This window comes from Sipha flava, unplaced genomic scaffold (genome assembly GCF_003268045.1).
Source record: "Sipha flava isolate LNK unplaced genomic scaffold, YSA_version1 180_pilon_pilon, whole genome shotgun sequence".
Lineage (NCBI taxonomy): Eukaryota > Metazoa > Arthropoda > Insecta > Hemiptera > Aphididae > Sipha > Sipha flava.
In genome coordinates this window covers 538,446-561,570 of record NW_020272187.1, presented here as the reverse complement: position 1 = coordinate 561,570, position 23,125 = coordinate 538,446, and the positions used below count along the sequence as shown (strand labels likewise).

Sequence of the window (23,125 nt, the reverse complement as noted above, 5' to 3'; positions counted from 1 at the left end):
TTAAACGGTTCTGGTTTAAGTTAAAATGTCCGGCAGTAGACTTCATATTACATTCGCTCGAAATGTGACATTCAGCCGTTTATGTAGGTAGTTCACATAGCTAAAATAATTTTGTTGGAGTATTATAATTCACCAATGATTATATGTAGTCATATAATATATTGTATTTTACAATCGATACACATAGTTTTCTCATAAATAACGGCAACTAAATTTATAATGACGTTTCATGTGATATCGAATAATATTATTAACCGCATAATGTTAACAATAATGTTTGAAATCGACGTTAGTAGAAAATTAATGAATGTATTATTTTTAAATATAATGATAAAATATATAATTTTATAATTTACTAGTCTTCATATTTGATAAAATTTCTCCGGCATCATCCCTTACTACTAGCAGGATAGCGTGGCATAATTGAATAGTTAATTTAAAAGAAATTTTAAATATCACTAAATTTACCACGTTGAAATTCAACAATTTCAACCAAAATTTATAAAATTATTTTACTTTTTTTTTAAATTAAATCAATTTTCCATTAAGTTAACCAAGTCCAACAAATGAAATGACTCTTTCATACACGACAATACGTGTATTACAACGTTCTCGGGTAAAGTATTTAAACTACAACTTAAATTTTTAAAAAGCTTATAAAATATTTATAACAGTGAATGCTTTTAAAAACGGAAATTAATAAAAAATAAAACTAAGAAAGAAAGAAAGGAAATGATAGGACTGCAATAATGATATTAAAAGTGAAAAGGAGTATTATTTAAATGGACGAATCTTCTCTTAGAGTTCAATAATACGTAGTAGTGAATTTCGGTCACACTCGGAAACAAACTTTAATGCGCAGAGTAGTTTTTTTAGTTTTAAACCCGATAAACTTTACAATTATAATAATTAAATTTTAATAAACCATAACCTTAATAATTTTCTTAGGGATTGTTTTTTTTTATTTAAATATAATGAATAACCATACCTGAGGTCTTCTAGTTCGTAGAACATATCTTTCGATGAATCGTGAATATAGATTTTCACCAGTGATGAGTCCATGTATTCCATAGTGAGCTGTTTAGGAAAAGACCGAACGAACAGCGCCTTGACCGTGTCAATAGAAGTAATTTCATTTGGTAACAATGCTCTTTTTGTTTCGCTACGGTATTGCAGAAATACCAGACCTATGCTCATAAAAAAAAAAAAAAAAAAAAAAAGAGAAAAAGTAAATTAATAAAACAATTTTACAAAATTTAAAGAAAAAACAATGAATAGCTTGAAGATATTTAGAATTGTTTATTATGCATGCACACGTTCGAGGAATTATGTAAACATATATTTTTAATTACAAGATTTATTTATGTTTAAAAAAGTTTTAAATCTACAGTTTCAAAACAAAATCAAGAAAAAATAAAATAAAATGAGGAAAAAAATTGTTTCTATATTACTATGTTGAAAACAAGTAAGAAAAGGTTGGATGATAGGAATTAATTGTTATCTCATTGCAATCTGATTTTTTTTCAACTATCCACTACAACATATCAGTGAAAATAAACTTGATATTTATAGAATGTATACAAAAAAATCGTTAATTTTTTAACGAAATTAAACGCATAGAAAAAAATAATACTAAATTAATAGACATATAATATTATGTGTTTTGATAGTTTTAAAAAATAAAATAAATTTAATAATTATACTGAAAACTGTGATACTTATATACTTGTTTAATATTTTATTTGTAAATAAAATGCTTTTAAATAATGATTGATACTCATAAAATCATTGGAGTATTAAACTTATTTAATCTTTTACATTATTTTAAATTAATTTTGCTTAATTTTAAAGAAACTAATAGACACCGAATGAGTTTTTAATGTCATATTTTTTTTTGTTTCGACATCAATAGAAGATTTTGATGTGCTCTATAGAACATATCAAATCCATTGTAAAAACCTTTATCTCGATGTTAAATATTTGGTTTAAAATCAATAAATTAAATTAAAAATAAGATACTGATTTTTGTAAGATTAATATGTTCTTTATTGTCTATGATAATATTAAAGTACACACATAAGCAAAAAAAAAGTTAATTTTTTAAATGTTTTTCATTATTTTATATAATTTTAAGTGTAGAAAAAATGTTATTTAAATACAGTTTTGAATAGTATTTTGAATTATAAAATAATAAATAATTAATTCAGGTACTCAAAGAATTACCAAAAAAATAAGTTAGGCATAATGGATTACCAAGCCAACATTTTATAAGTACTTTCAATGGACTATTTCTTGGATATTGTATATAGCACGATCATGTGATTTCACAATTTTAACGATAAAAAAATATTATAGCTGAATAACCAAGTTTAATAATACGTTAACACTTTACTACGATTAACCTTTAAAGTACGTGAAAATATATATATGTTACCGGCAATATGGATAATTCAGGTATTTTGCAAAATACCAAGGCATTATGCAAATTGCCGACCCATTTTAGGCAAGGAAATAAAACATATGATTTTCAATATTATTTTATATATAACCTAGGTATTTTATAAAATACCAATATTTTTTTAGGCAAAGTACAAAACATTTTATTATATGTTATATTACATTAAGATTCTTATAATTATTATATATTATTACTCATATTACAGACACAATTTAATTTTTATCTATTAATATATTATAACTATTATTTAAATTAGTGCTTGAAATCAAAATAAAAAATTTCGATTTTAATTTCGAATATCGATATTAATTTTTTTCATTTTCGATTTCAGATATCGGTATTTATTTTTTTTCAATTTCGGGTTCACAACAGAATGTTATCCGTAACTTATAATAATTTCTCAAATTTTAGTACATCATCAGCATAATAGTGTTGTAGACTGTAGCGACTGCAAAAGTACAAAATAAAACTATTTTAGGTTATTTTATTGTATATTATTAGTTAAAAGTATAACTCACGGGTGACAATCAATGGAGTATTATAAATTAATATCTTATCCATAATAATACACTACAAAATGTATATATATATAGTATATTATATGGAATGAATCTTGTGTATAAAAACAACAATCGCTCGTTGAACCCCGATTCCTTATCGTAAATATTCTAAGAAAACAAAATAAGTACTAGTTATTTATAATTTTTTTTTTTTAATTAGAAATAGGCTTCAACATCGTAGGTTATTAGCCTAAAGTAGTTTAGATACAAATGATAGATTAAATGAAAAAAGAAAAATTAATTAATTAGAATAAATAACAAATTATAGGTATTGTAACTTAGAGACTAAAGATAGTTTTTACAATATTAGAGTTTGTTGATGTAATTGATTTAGGTTAGAAATAAAATAATTTTGCTGGTGTTCTTTTCATTGAGGGCTTCTTCATTGTTCGGTGGTATAGCGAGTTTGGTTATTAGGTTATTATATTTGGTATTTATCAGATAAAAAACTATTAGTCGCCAAATTTTTAAAAAAAGGTTGTAGTTTGATATACAGATTTGACTATATAAATCGTATGCATAGTTGCAACACCAAAATGACATAAGAAAATGTAATTGTAATAAAATTATTAGTACGTTCAATATTGTATCTCAGAATTATTATTATAGTAGTAAAAGAATATTAATTTTTATTGTGTTAAATTGTGAACGCACATTTATGATAAACGATAAGTAAATTAGTTGGTAATAGGCTATGCCCAATTTTGTTTGTTTTCTTTATATTGCCTACTCCACGATTGACATTATACATAATACCTAGGCAAAGCTCGTATTATGTATATTGCCGAGTGATTTTTGGCATTTTATATAATGCCTAGATATTTTGCAAAATACTGGATTATCCATATTACCGGTAACATATATATATATTATTATAAATAGCATTTTATATAAATACTTGTGTTATAGAATACTATATGATTTCTCATAATAAAATGTTGCATTTATGTATGAAAGTATATACTATACTATATTTTACTATACTATAAATTATACATAGTCTTTTTATAAGCGTATATTTATCGTGCTAAAAAATAACGTTGTAATATGGAATTAGTGTATTATATTATTATTTATTATTTTAAAATTTAAACACTATTGTGCGGTGCCCTTTATAATTATATATTTTTATACCCACGTTTGAATGAAATGATAAATTTGTTTTTAAAATTGAACAATATTTTAATTTCAAATCACTATATTTAAAATAAAGTTAAGGTTAATCACATGACAGTTTTTAATCAGAAGTACGAGTACTATACAATAAAATTAAAGTTGTGTATTAAATTATTTAATAAACAACACTTTAATTGCTTTGAAAACATATACAAAATTGTTACGTGCAGGATTTTGAGTAAACTCATTAAAACTTGGTTGAATAAAATAATTAAAATTTAATAACATATTATTTTTAAGATATAATTATGTTCATTAAACAGTGGTGCTGATCCTTATGTGTAGAAATTGCGAATGTAATTCCTAATTTATGTGGGTGGTCCCTTGATGGACAAGAGTACATAGGAACTAGGATCTACAAAATATAGCAATTTGAATTTATAATATAAGACTGTTTTAAAATTACAATTATAATTATGTATACTGAGTATTTATTGCAGTTATACTCAGATATAAATTTTATAAAATATCATAAGACACATAGATCAGCGCCACTGTCATTAAACATTCTCCGATAGATTTTTATACAGAAAATGTAAAAAAATTATTTAACTTTGGCTAATTTTGAGATTAAAAATTAAAGGATAAACGTGCACATCGAATTTATCGGATTTATGGATATTACAATACACAAAAGTTATACAGTGAAAGTTCTCTAAACAAAAAAAAAAAAATAATTTTTTTATATGTGCAGAAGTATTTTATCACATTTTTTCGTGATTCATAATACTATTGAACACTCGTGTGATCATATATAACTACATATTTTTGTCATACCATGTATTCACATTATTTATGCGTTTAAATCATTCAAGTTGATATATAATGATTTTTAGCATAAATAATAGATGAATATGTATGAACGTAAAAAAAAGTACACATAGTAAGAAACAAAACGAACTTTTCTGTCGCATGCAATAACTATAAGACGACGTTATAAAGGATCGAAACAAATAAAACATTTAAAAAAAAAAGTCGTTTTTGTGCCTGATAAACAAAAGCTAACATTAAAATGTGTGATTATTGTTTTTTTTTTTTTTTTGACATTTATTTTTACCAAACATTATGCATATTAAACTATGTCTCACCTAAACTTTGCCGTGAGTGAGTCATCATATTATGGAAAGCCATTTCATCATTCAACATCGGGTCACCTTACAAGACATAAATTACCACAGCTCACAGTTTTTAGGTTAATATAAATGTTGTTATACAATCATTATACAATACAGGTATGAGTTATGAATTATAAACGGACAGTGATTATTTTCAGTTATAATTGAAAACGAGGGCATTTGATTTTGTTCTGACATAGGAAGTCAAACAAAATTCGAATTTTGTTCAAAACTTCTCAATTCAATGACCTTCTTGTGAGCATTTTATAAAAATCCAGATAAAACGCATTAGCAGTTAATAAATTGCTTTATGTCAAATAGTAGCTTAAAATTGATTTAGTAAGCTAATAAATTCTTAAATTAAAAATCAAATCAGTATTTAATTATTTAATTGAATGCTGGTATCACGATTGAATGGTTTAAACTGTTGATTTTTAATCATTCATTGGACATAATGTATATTAATTTGTTCTGTGTCCATCACGTTAAAAGAAAACATAGATACTGTGCATACATTTAAAAGGGTATTATGTTATATATTATTATGTGTATTGATCATAGATAAGCTACGATACGGCAGAAAATAAAAATAATAAAAATTATGAAACGGACAAAATTCAAAATGCTATAGAAAATAACTATAATTATACATCATGTCTACAATGGAAATGATTAAATACAATGTAGAAAAGATGATCATAAAACGAAATCATAATGGTCTGGTTCATAATTGATGTACAATTTTTGTGATCTTTACAGCGAATATTGTTCATCGGCAACTATAACTACTTTCAAAATAGGACATATGAGTACATAATTCAATTTTACGTGCGTATATTTCATCGTCCAACACATCAGACCAAAATTACGAGTATAATCTAATTCTATTCAAATTATTAACTACAAAAGATATTGTTTAAGCAACATAACGTAATTTAAACCAGACATATCTAACCACAAGCGATATCCCAGATCATATCAAAAAGGTTAATAATGAAAAGGTCGCTTTTCTTCTGTAATCGTATTTTAAACTTAAAATTATTAATGTTCTCTAAAAAGATGGAAAATGGTGCCTAACTTGAAAAATTCGAAATACCAGCAATGTGCTATAATTTATTTATTTTTAGAAACTATTATATAGTTAAAAATTGTTTCATGATTGAAAATTTTAAACACTTACAAAAATGATTTTTATACCTTCATAAGATTTTATGAGAGTTTAATACGATTCTTTAACTCTATACTTAAAATAACAATGAAATACTATTTAGTTTTCGTATTTATACTACTAAATAAAACTATATGAGATATAGCAGTAAAAAAATGTTAATCCCAATAACCATCTGAATTATAATACTTAATAAAACTCCTAAGTATTGCAGAAAAAAATTAATAATCCATTACCTAATAATTGTATTAATTTGATCAACTAGCGGAAATTTTAACATGTTTTTGATAAAAATATACTAATAAATTAAATCTCTCTATATATTCAATTGTTTTATTATTTTACAGAGTATGAATTAAGTATAACAATAGAAAAACCTGTTGACTTTTTTCAAAACACAAAAGACAATTTTTCAAATAATATAATATTACTACAATGTTGACTAATATGTTTATAAATAATTTTAAAATTTATCTTTTCTTACAATAAGGTTTTTCTAATGAACTTTAATGCTCGATAGATAATTCTTGATATAAGCAATGAATATTTAAAATTAAAATCTATGTTCGACTGTCAACTGCTAAGAAAAACAAGAAATCCTGCACCACAACCGTTAATAGCAATTATATTTTTTCAAAATTTTGTTAACAATTTGATGAGGAAATTTAGAGTTTATTTTTAATTCTTCATGAGGTGTATCAAAATCGTGAACATTAAATGACCTTACTTACCTAATGGGCGTTCTAAAGTTTTTGACGGGGTTCGGACAACTGGTAATGAGCTCCTTTGTTTGTTCCCTCTTCGAAACCCAGTAGAACTAGTTTCCACTTCAGACATTATTCCTGGGTCGTCATCAAATAGCATGCCAGTAGCTGGTGGATATCCTCCTCTAGACGAAGGAGACTATAAACAATAAGAATATTGTGAAAAATTATAAATATCATATAAACGTGTTTTATTTGACTTAATATTTATTTTGATTAAATATTGTAAAAAAACAAATTGTCGTTGAATTTAAACTATTAATCCAATTTATTTATTTTTTAAATTTTTCGGTGTATGTTTTTTTCTAAAATTATTTTAGTAGTATTATTGTATATTATTTTCGATTTTAGGATCATAAAATTACTACTTTACATGAAACAATAATGTTCAACATTTAATATTGTAATAAACTTTACGTGATATTGATGAAAAAAATGTTTTAAAATAAAATGTGAAGTTATTGCATAGGTACAATATTAGAATGATTATTATCTAAGCATATTTAAAATAAATATCACAGAATAATATAAAATAATATTTAATTTAAATTTATCATTACAACCGTACCATTAACAAACCAAAAACTTAATGATGTCACATAGGGTGAAAATTTCGTTGGAATAATTTTGACTACCTAGTTTTTTTGTCATGTAAAACGTAAATAGATTATAGCGAATACAAAAAAAAAGCTCTGAAAATAATAATAAAAAAAAAAAAAAAAATTATGTGAAATACAAATAGCTAAATAATGATTGACGCATGTATTTCTTCGAAAAATGTGGTTGCTAATAATTGTCTTATTCATAAATCTATTTAGTCCAAAATTAAATTTAAGAGAACAATTTTTTAATTTTTATACTAAAATTTGATTTAAAATTTTAAGCTTTCAGTAATAATATAAAATTTAAAGAAATCAATCATAAAATAAAAATAAAAATTAACTTAAAATTTTAAAATAAAAATCATATTAATGATACAATTTTGTATCAGTTGTCACTGTTTATTCAAAGTGGTAGCCAGGATGGTATGTTATTGAACAGCATTATAAACGTGGCCAATTAAGCTTAATTATGTTATACTTTGATTGTTATTATTGAAGGATTGTAGGGTAAAATATACTCAGGGCGAAAACTTACTTTTTTCCGTTGCGTTTTTGTTCCCATCTATATAGCAAAGCAAATAAATGGTGTCAATAAAACAAATATATTTTATTAAAGCAAAAAAAATAGCATAATGGTAACCGCTTAATTTTATATATCTTAGTGCATCCAACTAACTGGCATATATTTATAAAAACCGGTAAATCCTTATAGCGCACACACCACACATATATTATTTATATCGGAAGACAGTGGGAATAATGGGTTGAAAATAGAGAAAGTTCGGCTATTACAACTCACCTCCAAATCCATAGACCTTGTCAGAGCTGGTTGATAGTTATGATGTTGATCGCCAGATAATGTGTGCCGACGTGGATCGTCTCTCCTCGAAGATCTGCCACGACGGATTTCATCACCTTAAGATAAAGAAATACCGCATTAATATTACCATCGAAGTGCTTTCCAATACATAAAATTACATATATAGTGGAACTTCAATTAAACTAAACTCTTTCTAAAGGAATATTTTTATGGAACCATTAAATGTCCATTAAAAAACGTTTTGTATTAATGAATTAATACTATAATTGTATCACAGTATTAGTATTTTGAAGCTTACAGAAGTATACGACAGAATAAATTATCAGAAGCAACAAGCTGATGTACAGTATCTACCTACTTTAACAAACTATTATTATTACTATCTCTAAAATATGGTAATTATTATTTCACTTATCATATTCAATCATTAACGTTCTACATTAAATACGTTTTTCCAATGAGGAAAATTATATTTATTTTTTACGAATTGTTTTCAACGAATTGCCAAGTTTGTTAAATAGAAATTCGAACTATGCGACTATGATTTTAAATCTGCTGTTCGCGAGTTTGGCGTAATTTATATAATGCGATTACAACGAATGATAACGGTAGGTATTATGTATTATCGTTATAGTAATATTATAATAGACCTTCATTGTTGCTGCGATCGATAACACGCTCCTCCCGCTTCAAACCTTTGAAAAGATACAAAATAACCGATATCTGATGCAAACAGCTGTCAGCAAAATTAATAATCTCAATACAAAACATTATCATAAAGCTGCGAACTGGTCGGATTCTTATGAGGGACGCGTGCATATGATGAATACTATTGATAGGATACGTGTGCGAAAAGCAATAAAACTGTATCCCTACCCACATAATGTAATATCGTACGGTCAGACACATGACCCAGTGAAGTATGACTAGATTTAGATAAAAATACCTATATATTAAATGAAAAATATGAATTACGTTATAACACTTGTATTAAATGTATATGTTATAAATTTCAAGCGTTTCGTAATAAAACTTAAGGTTATGGTATTAGTTTGACTTTTTAAGAATATAAAAAAAATTAAAGGTTTTTTACCTTTGTAGTTTATATTATAGTGTATGTTACACAACTTATTAAGTATTTCTTGGTTTATTAATGCTAAACAGTTTCAGATGTTAAAATTAATTAAAATTATTTAATAGTATAAACTGTACGTTGAACATCAAATACATTAACTATATATTAAAATATTGATGCAAATATACTAAAATTGATCTTTTATTTAAAAAATGTGAATATTTATAATATATAATAATATAATAATATATATATAATAATATTATTGTAAAATTATTTATGTATTATGAACAAGTGATTAATATGAGTGGTATAACTTAAATGTTATAGGTTTCTGATTAAATCATATTTTTTTTTTTACTATACTTTAAGCGTTTCAGTTTGATTCATTGAATGATGCAGTCGTATAAAAATATTTATTATACAATTTACTTGTAATATTATTAGTAGGGTTCGGAATTTGTAGCAATTGCTACTTTTGATGAAAATTTCATTCTTATAAATATTTTGAATCATTCTGATAAAAATGAAGTAAACTTTACTTTTTTACTTGCTTTGCCATTTTATTTGTTTATTTATTCTCGATTTTATTCTTTTTTTCTTAATTTCTACATAATTTTCATGACAATTTAACTTATTACAATGTATTATTTATTTCAACAAACGGCGACTTGTATAGGCAGTTATGATACACGACGGTGTTGTGTTTATATATTAATATGTGTATAATGATAAATAAATGTAAAACTATTAACCCCAGTATTTACATAAAAAAGATAACTCATAACATAAGAACTCAATGATGTTAAGTATAGTTCTACAGTTATTTAAATAAAAATATTTTAAATAATTATAATCATAGTACATTTTTCTCGATATAGCTTGATATTACCAAGGCTGGGAATTAACTAGTTACTTTTGGATTTTTGTTAATTTAACTATTAACTTATTAAATTCATTTCTTAACTAACGTGAAATTAAAGAATTAATTTTTCATTTTAAGAAATAAGTTAAGTTAATTTATTTTGTTTTTAATTTTTTATATTTCACCATTTCGGTCTATTTAGTTTTTATGTAAAAATAATTTACTGTGAATTGTTGAAAATTAAATGTTTTATATTTTTCCGATCACTCTGTACTCTAAAGGAACACGTATAAACGAACATTTATAAATATATCAGAAAATATTTTCTAATAAAAGATTTTACATTATAAATTAATAAATTAATAAAGTATAACTATACGAAGAAATGTATATGTTAAAATATTATTCAATTATTACAACTTATATTTTCATTCCTTATATAGTTTTAAGTTAGTTTGTATATAATGGGTATAAACTATAAATACATAATTATTAAATTATATAAATTTAAGCTACTAAACTAATTTTAATATTTTAGTATTTTACTAAGTATTAAATACTTAATTATCTATTTAATAAAATATTTTGTGATTATTTTACAATCAGTAATACTCATAATACTCTATTACAAACGCACACACATAAATAATATTAATTCATTATTTTTAGCCTTTTAGGTATTAATTATTATTTATCACTTATTACTTATAAAATTATAAGATAAGTCACTACCCTTATTTTTTTAAAAATGAAAACTTCAATGAAATACAATATACTATATGGAAATACTGTATTTTTATAAAGTATAATAAACACTTTAGTTATAGTCTATAAATTAGTTTTGAATTTGTAAAAAATAAATTTAGCGTTGTTTAAAAAAATGTGTATTTACTTTTAACTTTTTGTTATTGGTGCAAATTAACTTAACTTAACTGAGTTAAAAAAAATCATTAACTTGCCCAGCCTTGGGTATTACAAAACTCTCGTAATAATAATAATATTAAGGTAAAAATAAGACGATAAATATCTTCTCTATCTGCGAATTTATTATTGAAAAACATAGACTAATTACGAAGACATATTCTAGGAACCCGACTATTGCCTCCTCGCTCAAAATTAAAAAATAAAAAAAAAAATAAAAGATCTAATTAATAAAAAAATAAAGGTATAAATAATTGAAAACTTTTTGGTTACAATTTTACTCTACGAATAATATTGTTGTCTATGAATTATTAGTCCGAAAACCAATTTGTTAAAAATCTGTTATCAGCAGTTGAACGTCTTATACTAATATTTTAACACAGACAAAATTATTCGAATTCGATTACTAAAAGAGTTGAAATATGTTTAATTTTGAAAATCCTAATTTTAAAAAAATAATAAAAACAATTTGACTACGGTTTACGAGAATCTGGAAAAGAAACTGCTAAAAATAGTTATCTTGTCAATGCAACCGTGGTATAATTTCTCATAAATATACGGCATCGACACAAACTATAGGAATAATTGTATAATTATTATACGTTGTATACATCTAACCAGTAAATGTATCTTATTTTAAATCAAGCTAGTGAAGGCCTATAAGTATTCTTTAAATAATTAGGTTCATTTACACTTATCAATTATATAAATCATTGTTCATTTGATATAACGAATTCTTTCAATATAGACCGTGTATATAGATAAAAGCAACCTGAATAAATATGAATTTTTATTTCACAGGAGTTTAAAAACAAGAATAAATATCAAAATAAAAATTTTCAACATTAATTTTGTTCCGTAAATATAGTTTCAAATGTTGGATTAACTTTACATGTATAAATGAATCGGACAATTAACGAAATAATTGTGGGAAATACTCGCATGAAGAACACTGCATTAGTTTAAATTGTAGATGGTTTATTCGTTTATGTAACCGAAGAACAAAATAAAATAAAATACCAAATTTAAATGTCAAATAGTGGTGATGATGTTTTACACATGTATATATTTACGTTAAATATCTACAATAAATGCAAAGTAGATTCTTAATAATTTATCAGGATAATAATAGTTTAATTTAGATCATTTTTTTATCTCTTAAAATCACCTCCGAAAGTCTAAAGACGGCTTTTATATAAAATATAATATTTTTGACAATACCTATACTACGAACAATAAATTAGTTATATTCGTCTAAAATCAAAATAACTCTCATTCGCGTAAATATTTCAATAGAAAAAAGGTTTATAAATTTTACGAAAACAATCAGTCTTGAAGAGATTCCCTACAGTCTCTATCTTTCTTTATTTTGCTTTATATTCCATACTGTTTGAACAAATCCATTTACATTCTGTATCAAGAAATCATTTCAGTGCATTTGCATAGCTTCATTACATTATTATTAAATGTAATAACTGAAATTGTAATACAGAAACCAACCATATATAAGTTTTAATTTTATTACGCTACGACTATCATAACGCATACATATTTATTAAGTTATGCGGAAATATACCCTAATGGATTTGTAAATATTTTGGATATTTAGTAACGATTTATTTGTTTTACACACTTAAAGTTTATACGCATACACATACACGCGCGCGCGCGCGCGCGCATAAAATACGGTTTTGTTTAAAACTTATTCACAACTTATTTTAGAAAAATTAATTTATTACTTATATTGAAATGTAAAACATTAATACACTATTTACACGTTATTTAAATTAAAAAACAATTGTTAGATATTCATAATAATATTATTTATGGTATTAGAAAGAAACGGACATGGACGTTTTAGCGCTGGACCGGTTTAGTGATAAACTCTGTGGCGCCGCCGCGGCGGTTTGGTGGTTTTGGCAGTTTGGCACAGCAGTTTTAAAAACGTGTGCATTTGATAAATATATATGTGACAATCTCTATGTATAAAATATAAATAATTAATTATAAAAATTATATTATTTATAGGATATTTATATAACTTATTAAACCCGTTATTAAATAATATATATAATATTATTTAATAAAATGTCTTAGACCCATAAAAGAGTTTGTTAGTTTTGAAAAATAAAATTCTATATTATTTTAACACTTCGATTCACAAAGAATTATTTAAAAAATAATAACAATTATAACTAAAGAAAAAAAATAGTTATTTGCAGACACTATATAGTTGTCATCTCAACACCTAAAATTTTAAATAATTTTCAAACTATATCATTCCAAATGTACTCACGATTGTTAATTTTTCTAGGATATTTTATAGTTATTTCATAATACAATGATACATATCTTGATATCCCATAAATTGAAATACTAATGCTTATTTTAGGGTTTAGCGTTTATACATTAGTATATAAATTATTTGAATAAATTACTTTGAAATTGTTATTAGTATATATGTGTATCGTACATGCACAAACGGTTAAACATTACTAATTTTAGAGAGAGTTCTAAACATCTTTGAACTATAGACATATTTACGTTTATAACTAAAATATAAAATAATTACTTTGAGTTATAAAAATATCGCAAAGTACAATATTATGGACATGTATAAATAATTACATCTTACATATATGATAAAAGGCACATTGTTTAATATATTATTTGGTTTGCTTATTATTTATCTTTTTTATCAGCGTAAAGGCCACCGGTGAATTAAATATGAGAGCTTATGATAAAACAATAAGATTTGTCGAAAAGAAATGTACCAGTCATGCTTTTCATTCACTTTTATTCAAGGACAAAACATCAATGGCTTTTTAATTTTTATGTTTGATATCGAATTACTTGTGTTGCTTATTACCTACTCCAATAATCGTGATGCACGTCTATTTGAATTGGTGAAATATAAAGAATAAAAAAAAAAAAAAAATCATTGGAAATATTCATTACTACAGGCGTTATAGATTTCTAGTGATCTCATCTTTAGAAATGAAGATTTTGAGAAAAGACTTTTCAATGGAATCAAATTCAGAGACGACCCTGGCAGGGAATATATTTTTATGTGGGAAATATTAAAATATGAATTGATAACACAAGAGAATACAAATAATGCAGAATAAATCCAAACGCCTGTGCTGCCAAAACGTTTCAATTATTCGGTTCATTGGACCTCGTTGCTCTGATACTCAAAATAATCTACTTCCCCTAAATGTATAGACCCTCAGTCAACACCTAAAAATCACATAAGGTAAAACATATTGAGTTTATAAAATTTCTAATGCAGATGTTTAATTTTTGGACTGTTGTTATAATTTATAAATTATCTTTAGTTAGTTTTACGTGGAAAGTATTTTATAATACGAATTTGTTTGTTTTCAAATACAACTTATTATATTTATTAAATGTAGTATTTTATATTTTGAATAAACATTTTTATTGTAAATAACAATTAATAAAATATTTATTAAAAATACACTAACAATTTGGTATAGTTAAAAATGATTATAATTTCAAATTAAAATTATTTATGTTGTTTTTTTTTCTCTGCAATTTAATTTTAATAATTTTAAATATTCTTCATAGTAAATTAATTTTATAATTTTATTGATTTTCTAAATAGTTTAATGCTATTTTTGATGTTCATATACAATGCGTTTAAATTATAATTAAATGGGATTTAATTAAAAAATGCAAGAGATCCAAATAATAAATTTGATTGATTAAATCAATTGTACGTTTAGTTTTGATTAAATCCACAACAAAAATAATTCTTACTAAATCATGGTTTATAAAATATTAGGTGTTAAAAAATGTAAATACTTATTATATTATATTTATTTTTTAAAAATTAATTATAAATATAGTTTCATCACAGATTATTTAATGATTTTGTAATACCATTAATTGCCTCACCTATTTACATAAAATACACATTTTTAAAAACATCCATGCAGAATGATAAAAGCTAAAATGTCTAAGCATTAGGAAAGTGTGCTCTCCAATTCATTGATTCCGATTACTCATAATATAGCTACAAAAATCTCAATATTCTAAAATATATTTATTTTTAAACAGATGAATAAACTAATTAAGTTAACCAAACAAGAATTAACTTTTAAAAAAATTTTATGATGGAAAAAATAACGAAAATTAGATGAAATTCTAATAAATAATACAATTTTTATAGTATAAAACCTTATACTATAAATTTAACTAAATAATTATAATAAAATACAGTATACTGAATAAACATTTGTAATAGATTAATTAATAAATATTTTATTAAAATAACTGTAGTGTAATAAATATAAAAAATCCAAGACCATTTATTAACTTCTTAGATAAGTTGTCTTAATGAACAAAATAAATAGGGAAAATAAAAAAGGATTAATAAAAAAAATCGTAACAAACATTATAATTAATTTTAAATTATATGTTTAAAAAAATGTTATTATTAAATTACCATTGGAAATAAACTTTAATATTTAAAAGTAAAACCCGTATTATTATATAAATCTTATTTTCACTGTCATTAAAAGGCAATAAATATTATCGCTGTAAATGTATTAGTGGTAACAAATGAAACTTGTAAACAATTTACTAAAAAAAAAATTATATTTCAATACCATACAATTTTTACAAAAAGCGAAATCATTGTCTAATAATTAAATCAATTGTATTTTTCTCTATTTATATGTTGCTGTAATACAGTTTTTATAAAGTTAATTTAATTTTAATATTAGAATTTCCATTTTGCATATATTAATGTTTATTTTTTATATTTGTACATACATAAGTAGTATCCTGCCGAGATAATACTATAGGCATCTGGCATCTGAAAGTTTTAATTTATCCTAAGTAAGTTTCAATTTACATAAAATAGTTTTAATATTCAAAAACATCAAATTTTAGTGTAAAATATACCAACATTTATGATACTGTTTGATTTTTGTATTCATAGTATTAATGATTATATGATATGTCCAATAATACTATGTGAGAAATATTATATCATTTTATGTAAGTTATTTAGGAGGACATCAAAATGAATGGTGAGCCTTTAGAATGATTTTACAAGATTTTTTGAAAAAAACTATAAATATTGTTGAAATACTAACGAAATTAGTTTTAAAAGATTTTTTTTTAAAAAAATTCAGTTTTGAGACGTTTCTTGTCACAAGTGTCTTATAGTGTTTACGTATTGTATGGTAAATGCATAACCAAAATGTGATTTTATCATATTTTTTTTGTTAATATATTTCCCATTAAATTAAATTTCAAATGTTGTTTTCGGATAAGTTTCAACTTGTATGCATACGTGACACATATACAGTATGCTCGTAAAGATAATAAGGCTAAAATATACTCATCGGTTTCGCCGAAATAAAACATGTCACAAAGACAGACGATAGGAAAATTACTATTATCGAAGAGCGAACTATTTTGTTCCTAGAATGAAGTAATAATCAGAAAAGTTTAAACATTTTTTTTCAGAAATGTTCACCCACCTCACGTAGTGACACTGATAACCGATTGATATTCTGGCTGTTAACATAGGATAATTATTTTAATTATTTTAAAATATACCAGTTATAAGATTGATATTTTCTTTGTTTTATTTTTAATTTACTATTAAGACGGTTCTTTTCCAAAGAAAATTATTAAATAAGTCCACTTGATTTTTCTATTTTATTTTGCTAATCAATTTTAAATTCCCTAATGATGGTATATTTCAATTCATATCATATAAAAATATTAAATTTTTTGAAAACAATGTGCAATCACCATAGTTATGAAATTAGAAATTACACAAATCTGATGAATTCAATAATTAATTAATTAAAATTAATTTCACGACAAGAGTTGATACATGAGTAAATAATTTATTATTCATTTTAAACATATAATTATCATTTATACCTTACAGTTATGGATTTTCAATAAAACAAACAAAAAAAAAAATCATATACATAATTTTACATTTGAAAATGTTTTATTTTAATGATAAAATCGACAATTATATCTTTTGAAGCAGTTTTATTTTGTAATTTGGTCTCAATCTGAAACGTAAGTCTAAACATGTATAGAGGTCAAATTGATTTAGAGCCAGAAATGTGGCATACATAGAATTAAGATGCCGCCCACATAATATTTAAAATACGTATTTTTTTTTGCTTCTCCGTTTAGTTCTATTTGTGTAAGATATTCTAAAAGCTTTTAAAGTTTCGATTCAAATGACATTTTTTACTTAGACTAAAACGTAAATAATCTCATTTCTTACGGATATATATTTAAATTTAATATCCAATTTTGTATGTAGAAAATTTAAATTCAAGGAATATAACCTGAAGTAACAATACTTCGAAGGAAAATATTGGGTTGGTTAGTTCAGTGCAATTTAAAAAGTTTGAAAAAAGCAACTGGAATCATAATACCGTATTTTCATTGACTATTTTTTTTTTTTTTACATATCGTAAACCTCCCACAGAAAGTAAATTTATGATTTTACTTATAGTTGTCTGTGACCTTGTTAAAAAAAAATTAAACAATAAATTCAAAAAAATAATTAAAGTTTTAAATATTTATATTGCTAATTATGAAAATTTAAATATCAATACATAAAAATTATAGTTCATGATAAAATTTCACTCATTTTGTTAAACTAATATATAATTACAATATATAGGAATCGAATCTTGATACACGGTATTAGTGTTATTTTATATAAGTATCAATGTTGCAAGCGTGAATTAAACATAAAGTTATAATGAAAGTCAATGCTTATTTCAGTACAAACAAGTTTAATGCACCTATTGTTATACGAAAAATAATAGAAAGAGTATTAATGGTTGTTACGTCTGTAAATTATATCTTTCTCGTGAAGAATGAAGTAAGACTTTTGATTCATTATAAAATATTCAGAAACCGGAACATATATTAAAAAAAAAAAAAATTAAAAATAATAATCTAGATGGCGTCTCATAACTTTTATTTTTGTACAATGTTTAAAATTATACTCTATAACATAAGTTGTTTGAGGTAATTTGAACTGATAAAACTTTTTTCATGAAAAAATATTTTTTAGATGATGAGATACCATAAATAATGTTTTTCTTCTTTTTATTTATGAACTTGAACGAAAACAATTTACGAGTAACTCTCGCGGCTTGTTTTGCTATGTCACTTGTTTGTTGAACTATAAAATCAAACCATTGTGTCACTCCAGTAAATTGGGTCTTATATTTAGAACAATGTCAGACGATAATAATATATGGAGAACACAGAACATAATTTTGCAAACCGTATAAATCATTTTTAATACACTTAGAATGTACACTTTCATTAATAATTTTGTCATTCATAAATAATGGTACATGAATAATAATAACCATTACACATATTTATCGTTTAATACTGGTATTAATGATGTGTACCAAAAAAAATGTATTGATTTTATTTTTAAAACTACATTCGTTATATCAATGAATATTGGTCACCATTCTTATCATTAACACCACAAACTGTATTTCATATTTCATGGTGTTCAATTATAAAAAGAAGTATAAAGTTGTTATGGATATTTTTGTTACAACTGAATTTAATACTTTTTAAAAGCGTTCATAAATGCATGAGGTGAATCAATATATTCGGTATACTCGATGCTAAAATATATTTGCTTTTAGAAAAAAACTAGAATTTCATCGATCATTGACCAAAATGTCACAATTAAATGTATTAATTTGTTGCGAACTTATTGATGGCGTTGTATGACTTGTAGGGCATGTGTATTTCCCTATAGTATATTATCATAATTTTATGGAATAAAAACAAAAAGTTAAAATATTTTTGTATTAATTCATTAATGGAAAATGATAAATTATTAAAGGTATTACATTAATAAACCATGATAAAAAAATTAAAAAAAAAAATTGCACATCCCAAGGGCTTAAAGTTTCGAGTTCTAAGTTAGTTTTAAATTTAAATCAAATATTAAAAATAAAGTAATTAATTATTGATTAATATTAAACGTTTAGAATAATCAATATTTTGTTTTATCCAGAGTTTAAAAAGTAAAACAATTTCCAAATCCATTACCATCATAATAATTTTATATGATGTGAAAAATATTTTCATTGAAGTTACAGTTTTATCTTTTTCCTTCACAAGTGAATAAAATAGTTAATATTTATAGAAAACGCAACAATAACTTATTTAAATCGTAAATTCAAAATTCATTAATGTATTCGATTTTGTTGAAATTGGTTTCTGAGCGTTGATATGCATGATCATAAAAACATATTGTAAATACACAAAACATGCATATTAGATATTTATAAAAAATATTATTGTAATTTTTTAACGAGTATAGGTTGTATTTTTGTATTAGAATAATTAAAATTTTTTAGTTAATTTTTTATATTTAGAAAAACTAATGCATTCAATTGAGTTGATGCAATTGTAAACTAACATTTTGTTACTTTCCATATAAAAAGCATAATGGATTAAAAATGACAGTAATAATAATATTTATTATGACAATAATACTGATAATAATGTAACCAGTTATTACAATGAAAGTAGTTTGTTTTATGGCGACATAATCACTTTTTATCATATTTAAAATCAAAGCACTTGAAAATCCAGGACTATCCACCTATATACGCAAATATGCGTATTTTTTTTTTTTTTTTTTTTAATTACAATATCTAAAATTATGATTTTTCTGCAGTTGCTTTATGGGCTACATTTAAGTGTACATCATAATTGTTCGCAGGAAAACGGTTTGGAAAACGAAAAAAAAATTAATAAAAATTTGCATTATCAACCACTGGATTGTTAGTGGAGGGAAAATATTTGTTATAAGCACGGCCATATAGTCCAGAAAGGCGACAGTGTATAATTAATCACGTGTTTTATGATTAAACGAATTTTGTATTATTCGCAAGGCTGTATTTGAGGAAGTCCAGTGTGTCTGGACCCCCCTTTCCCGAAATTTATTCAATATTTTACGAATGTTTAAAATAATTATTTATTTTTAATACCAACATAAATATTTTCGGTCAAAAATGACTTAAGCTCCAATTAAACATTGACTGTTTTTAGTTTTATATCATAATATCATATGAAAATATGATATTAATGTTAATAAAAGAAGATTAAATCTTTTTCTTTCTTATTTTTAACCAAATATCAAAATTTAAAATATAAATTCAATAAAATTACAATATACATGATTTGGACCCCTCCCGAACAAAATTTCTAGATACGGTCTTGATTATTCGCCGTGGTTATAAGATTTATAGAGAGATTTTTATTTTTACTAGTTTTTTTTTTTTGAAAACGCAGGCTTCAACAGCAAAGGTTATTATAATTAAATTATTAAATTAAATAATATTATTAAATTAGCCGTTAGATGTTACATATAAGATATTATATAGATTAAATAAGATAAGTTTTTTTCGCATCATAATGTTTTATTATAATGCATTTTATATCATATAATCTTAGCTTAACAACGGACAACGCGTCGATGTTGTCGCATAGTTCTGTTCATTTTTCATTTGATTGTCGTCTGGGCCAGTGCGATCCAGCAAAATCGGTGTACAACTTTTTCGCACCTCTTTCAATCATTCGTTTATAAACTTAAAATAAAAGTGTTTCAACTTGGATCAATTGAAAATCGTCGTTGAATTTACATTTCGATATTTTCATCCGGTCACCGAATTTGATTCATTACAATTCCAAACCACCTCGCAGTGTTTTTCGAAACATTCGGCATGTGATCGGACGGAAAATGAATGAAAATGTTTGTTACTGAAACTCATTATTTTCGTGGAAATATAGTAGATGCACCGTTGTTCTGTATTCGTTTTTGATTACTCGACGTTCTTGAAATGTTATAACGTGACGCGGTTTGTTATATCGAATATTATTTAACATATACATGAATTTATTTAAATCATTAAAGCGTTAGGAAAAAAAAAAAATCGAAATTGATAAAAAAGATATTTTAAATCACTTACCAAAATAAACCGTCTAAATTCGATTTGTAGATTTTCGAGCAGTGATTTTAGCACTAAAATACCATCACGCGTTTGTAGTTTTGTCCGATGCAAATAATACAGATATATGTATATTACGGTGTTTTTTTTATTTAAAATCTATCGTACGTATAGTACAACGTTACGATTTGTTGAAACGTGTAAACGATTTATTCATTGTTCGTCATCGTACGAGGTTTTTTAATTAAACATTCCATTTGGTCCCCGACAATCTAACTGTGTAGTTTATTCGATTTTGAAACCGAAATAACTTTGCAAAGGTACGTTACCGTTGTCGTGGAATTCTGGTTGGATCCGAGCAGAACTCTGCTGCTGCTCGCTGTAATCTTCCGGCGATTTATTCGATAATCGTTCGTTGTCACACCGGCATTTGCCGAACAATAACACGTTTCTAAACCGGTGCCGGCACTTGACTGATGATCGCATTGCGACGCAAAACTCTTGCCAGCGCGTACGATAATGGTCGGTAAGTCGATGTGACGTCCAGCGTACAATGTCTCTCGTTGGTGCGTCCGGTACACATGTTTTGCTTAACGTAATCTCCGAGCGATAGAATTCATAGGCATTATTTTCCGAATCGGTGCCAGATTTTTTATCGTTATCATTATTATTTTTAATTTTGCGCGCGCGCACATGCATACGATGTTTATATATACACGCTGTAGCGCGACGAATCAGACGCAAAAGCTACTACGTGTGTACTTTAGATGACACAAATCGTCCCGGAGACGCGTGCCGAGTTTTGAACCAGAAAAATAAATAAAAATCTCGTATTGATGCCGTTTCGATATCTGTTATATTATATGCTTACACTCAAACGTTAAACGTACATTAAATAGAGATAATTTAAAAGAAACAATTGGTCTAGTTAATCCAATAAATGTCAAATCCGATCACAATCAAACCTCCAATAATGGTATGAATTTAGATTATGGATATACATGGTATACAAGGGCGTATTTAAGTTGAGGCCATTGGGTGGAGGGATGAAACTAATTTTTCTTCAATACAAACTTAAAAATAATTTACAGTTCATTACCTACAGCTCATGATCCTGTTATAATGATAACATATTATAGTGATAGACTAGTAATTTATATTCTTCATTATTTATACAATACATTTTTTAAATAAATCAATGTATTATATTCAAAAAAAAATACAAGCCACGGTGGCGGGCAAATGCCCCCCTCAAATACGCCCTTGATGGTATCTACGTTTCTTAAATGTGTTATGTTAATCTATACATTGCACAATGAATAATAGTTGTGTATCATCAAGTACAGAAGAAAGCGATAGCACAGATAAATCGTACATGATTTTTGATATAACTTTGTCCGTGGACGAGTGGAAAACCATACAGTCTCGGGAAAAAAATATATTTTGAAAAACATGGTCCAAGAATGTACAAAATATTATCTCCTTACCAATGGACCAATTACATCCATGAACATTTTTTTCTACACTCTAGGCTTCCGTGTTGCTTAACATTCAAAAAAGCTAAAGTTAGTTGTAGTGGGATGGTATTTTT

General features: G+C 24.8%; 1 protein-coding gene across 18 annotated transcripts in view; it reads right to left on the bottom strand.

Moving 5' to 3' along the window:
* Nucleotides 1-23,125, bottom strand: part of LOC112680806 (coiled-coil domain-containing protein AGAP005037) — a 174,517-nt gene that overhangs the window by 99,786 nt on the left and 51,606 nt on the right. For 14 of the 18 annotated variants that reach the window (XR_003148350.1, XM_025551018.1, XM_025551009.1 and 11 more), the window contains 5 exons: nt 8,643-8,758; nt 8,379-8,405; nt 7,209-7,380; nt 5,283-5,348; nt 989-1,187 (listed from right to left, as the gene is read on the bottom strand). Coding sequence is in view for 17 of the 18 variants with exons in the window: in XM_025551018.1 (XP_025406803.1) it covers nt 989-1,187; nt 5,283-5,348; nt 7,209-7,380; nt 8,379-8,405; nt 8,643-8,758 (580 nt within the window). In the remaining variant the exon portion in view is untranslated. Of the gene's footprint in view, nt 1-988; nt 1,188-5,282; nt 5,349-7,208; nt 7,381-8,378; nt 8,406-8,642; nt 8,759-21,863; nt 22,082-23,125 lie in introns of those variants that run through there. The other 4 variants (XM_025551019.1, XM_025551010.1, XM_025551022.1 and 1 more) reach the window with 3 other exon arrangements.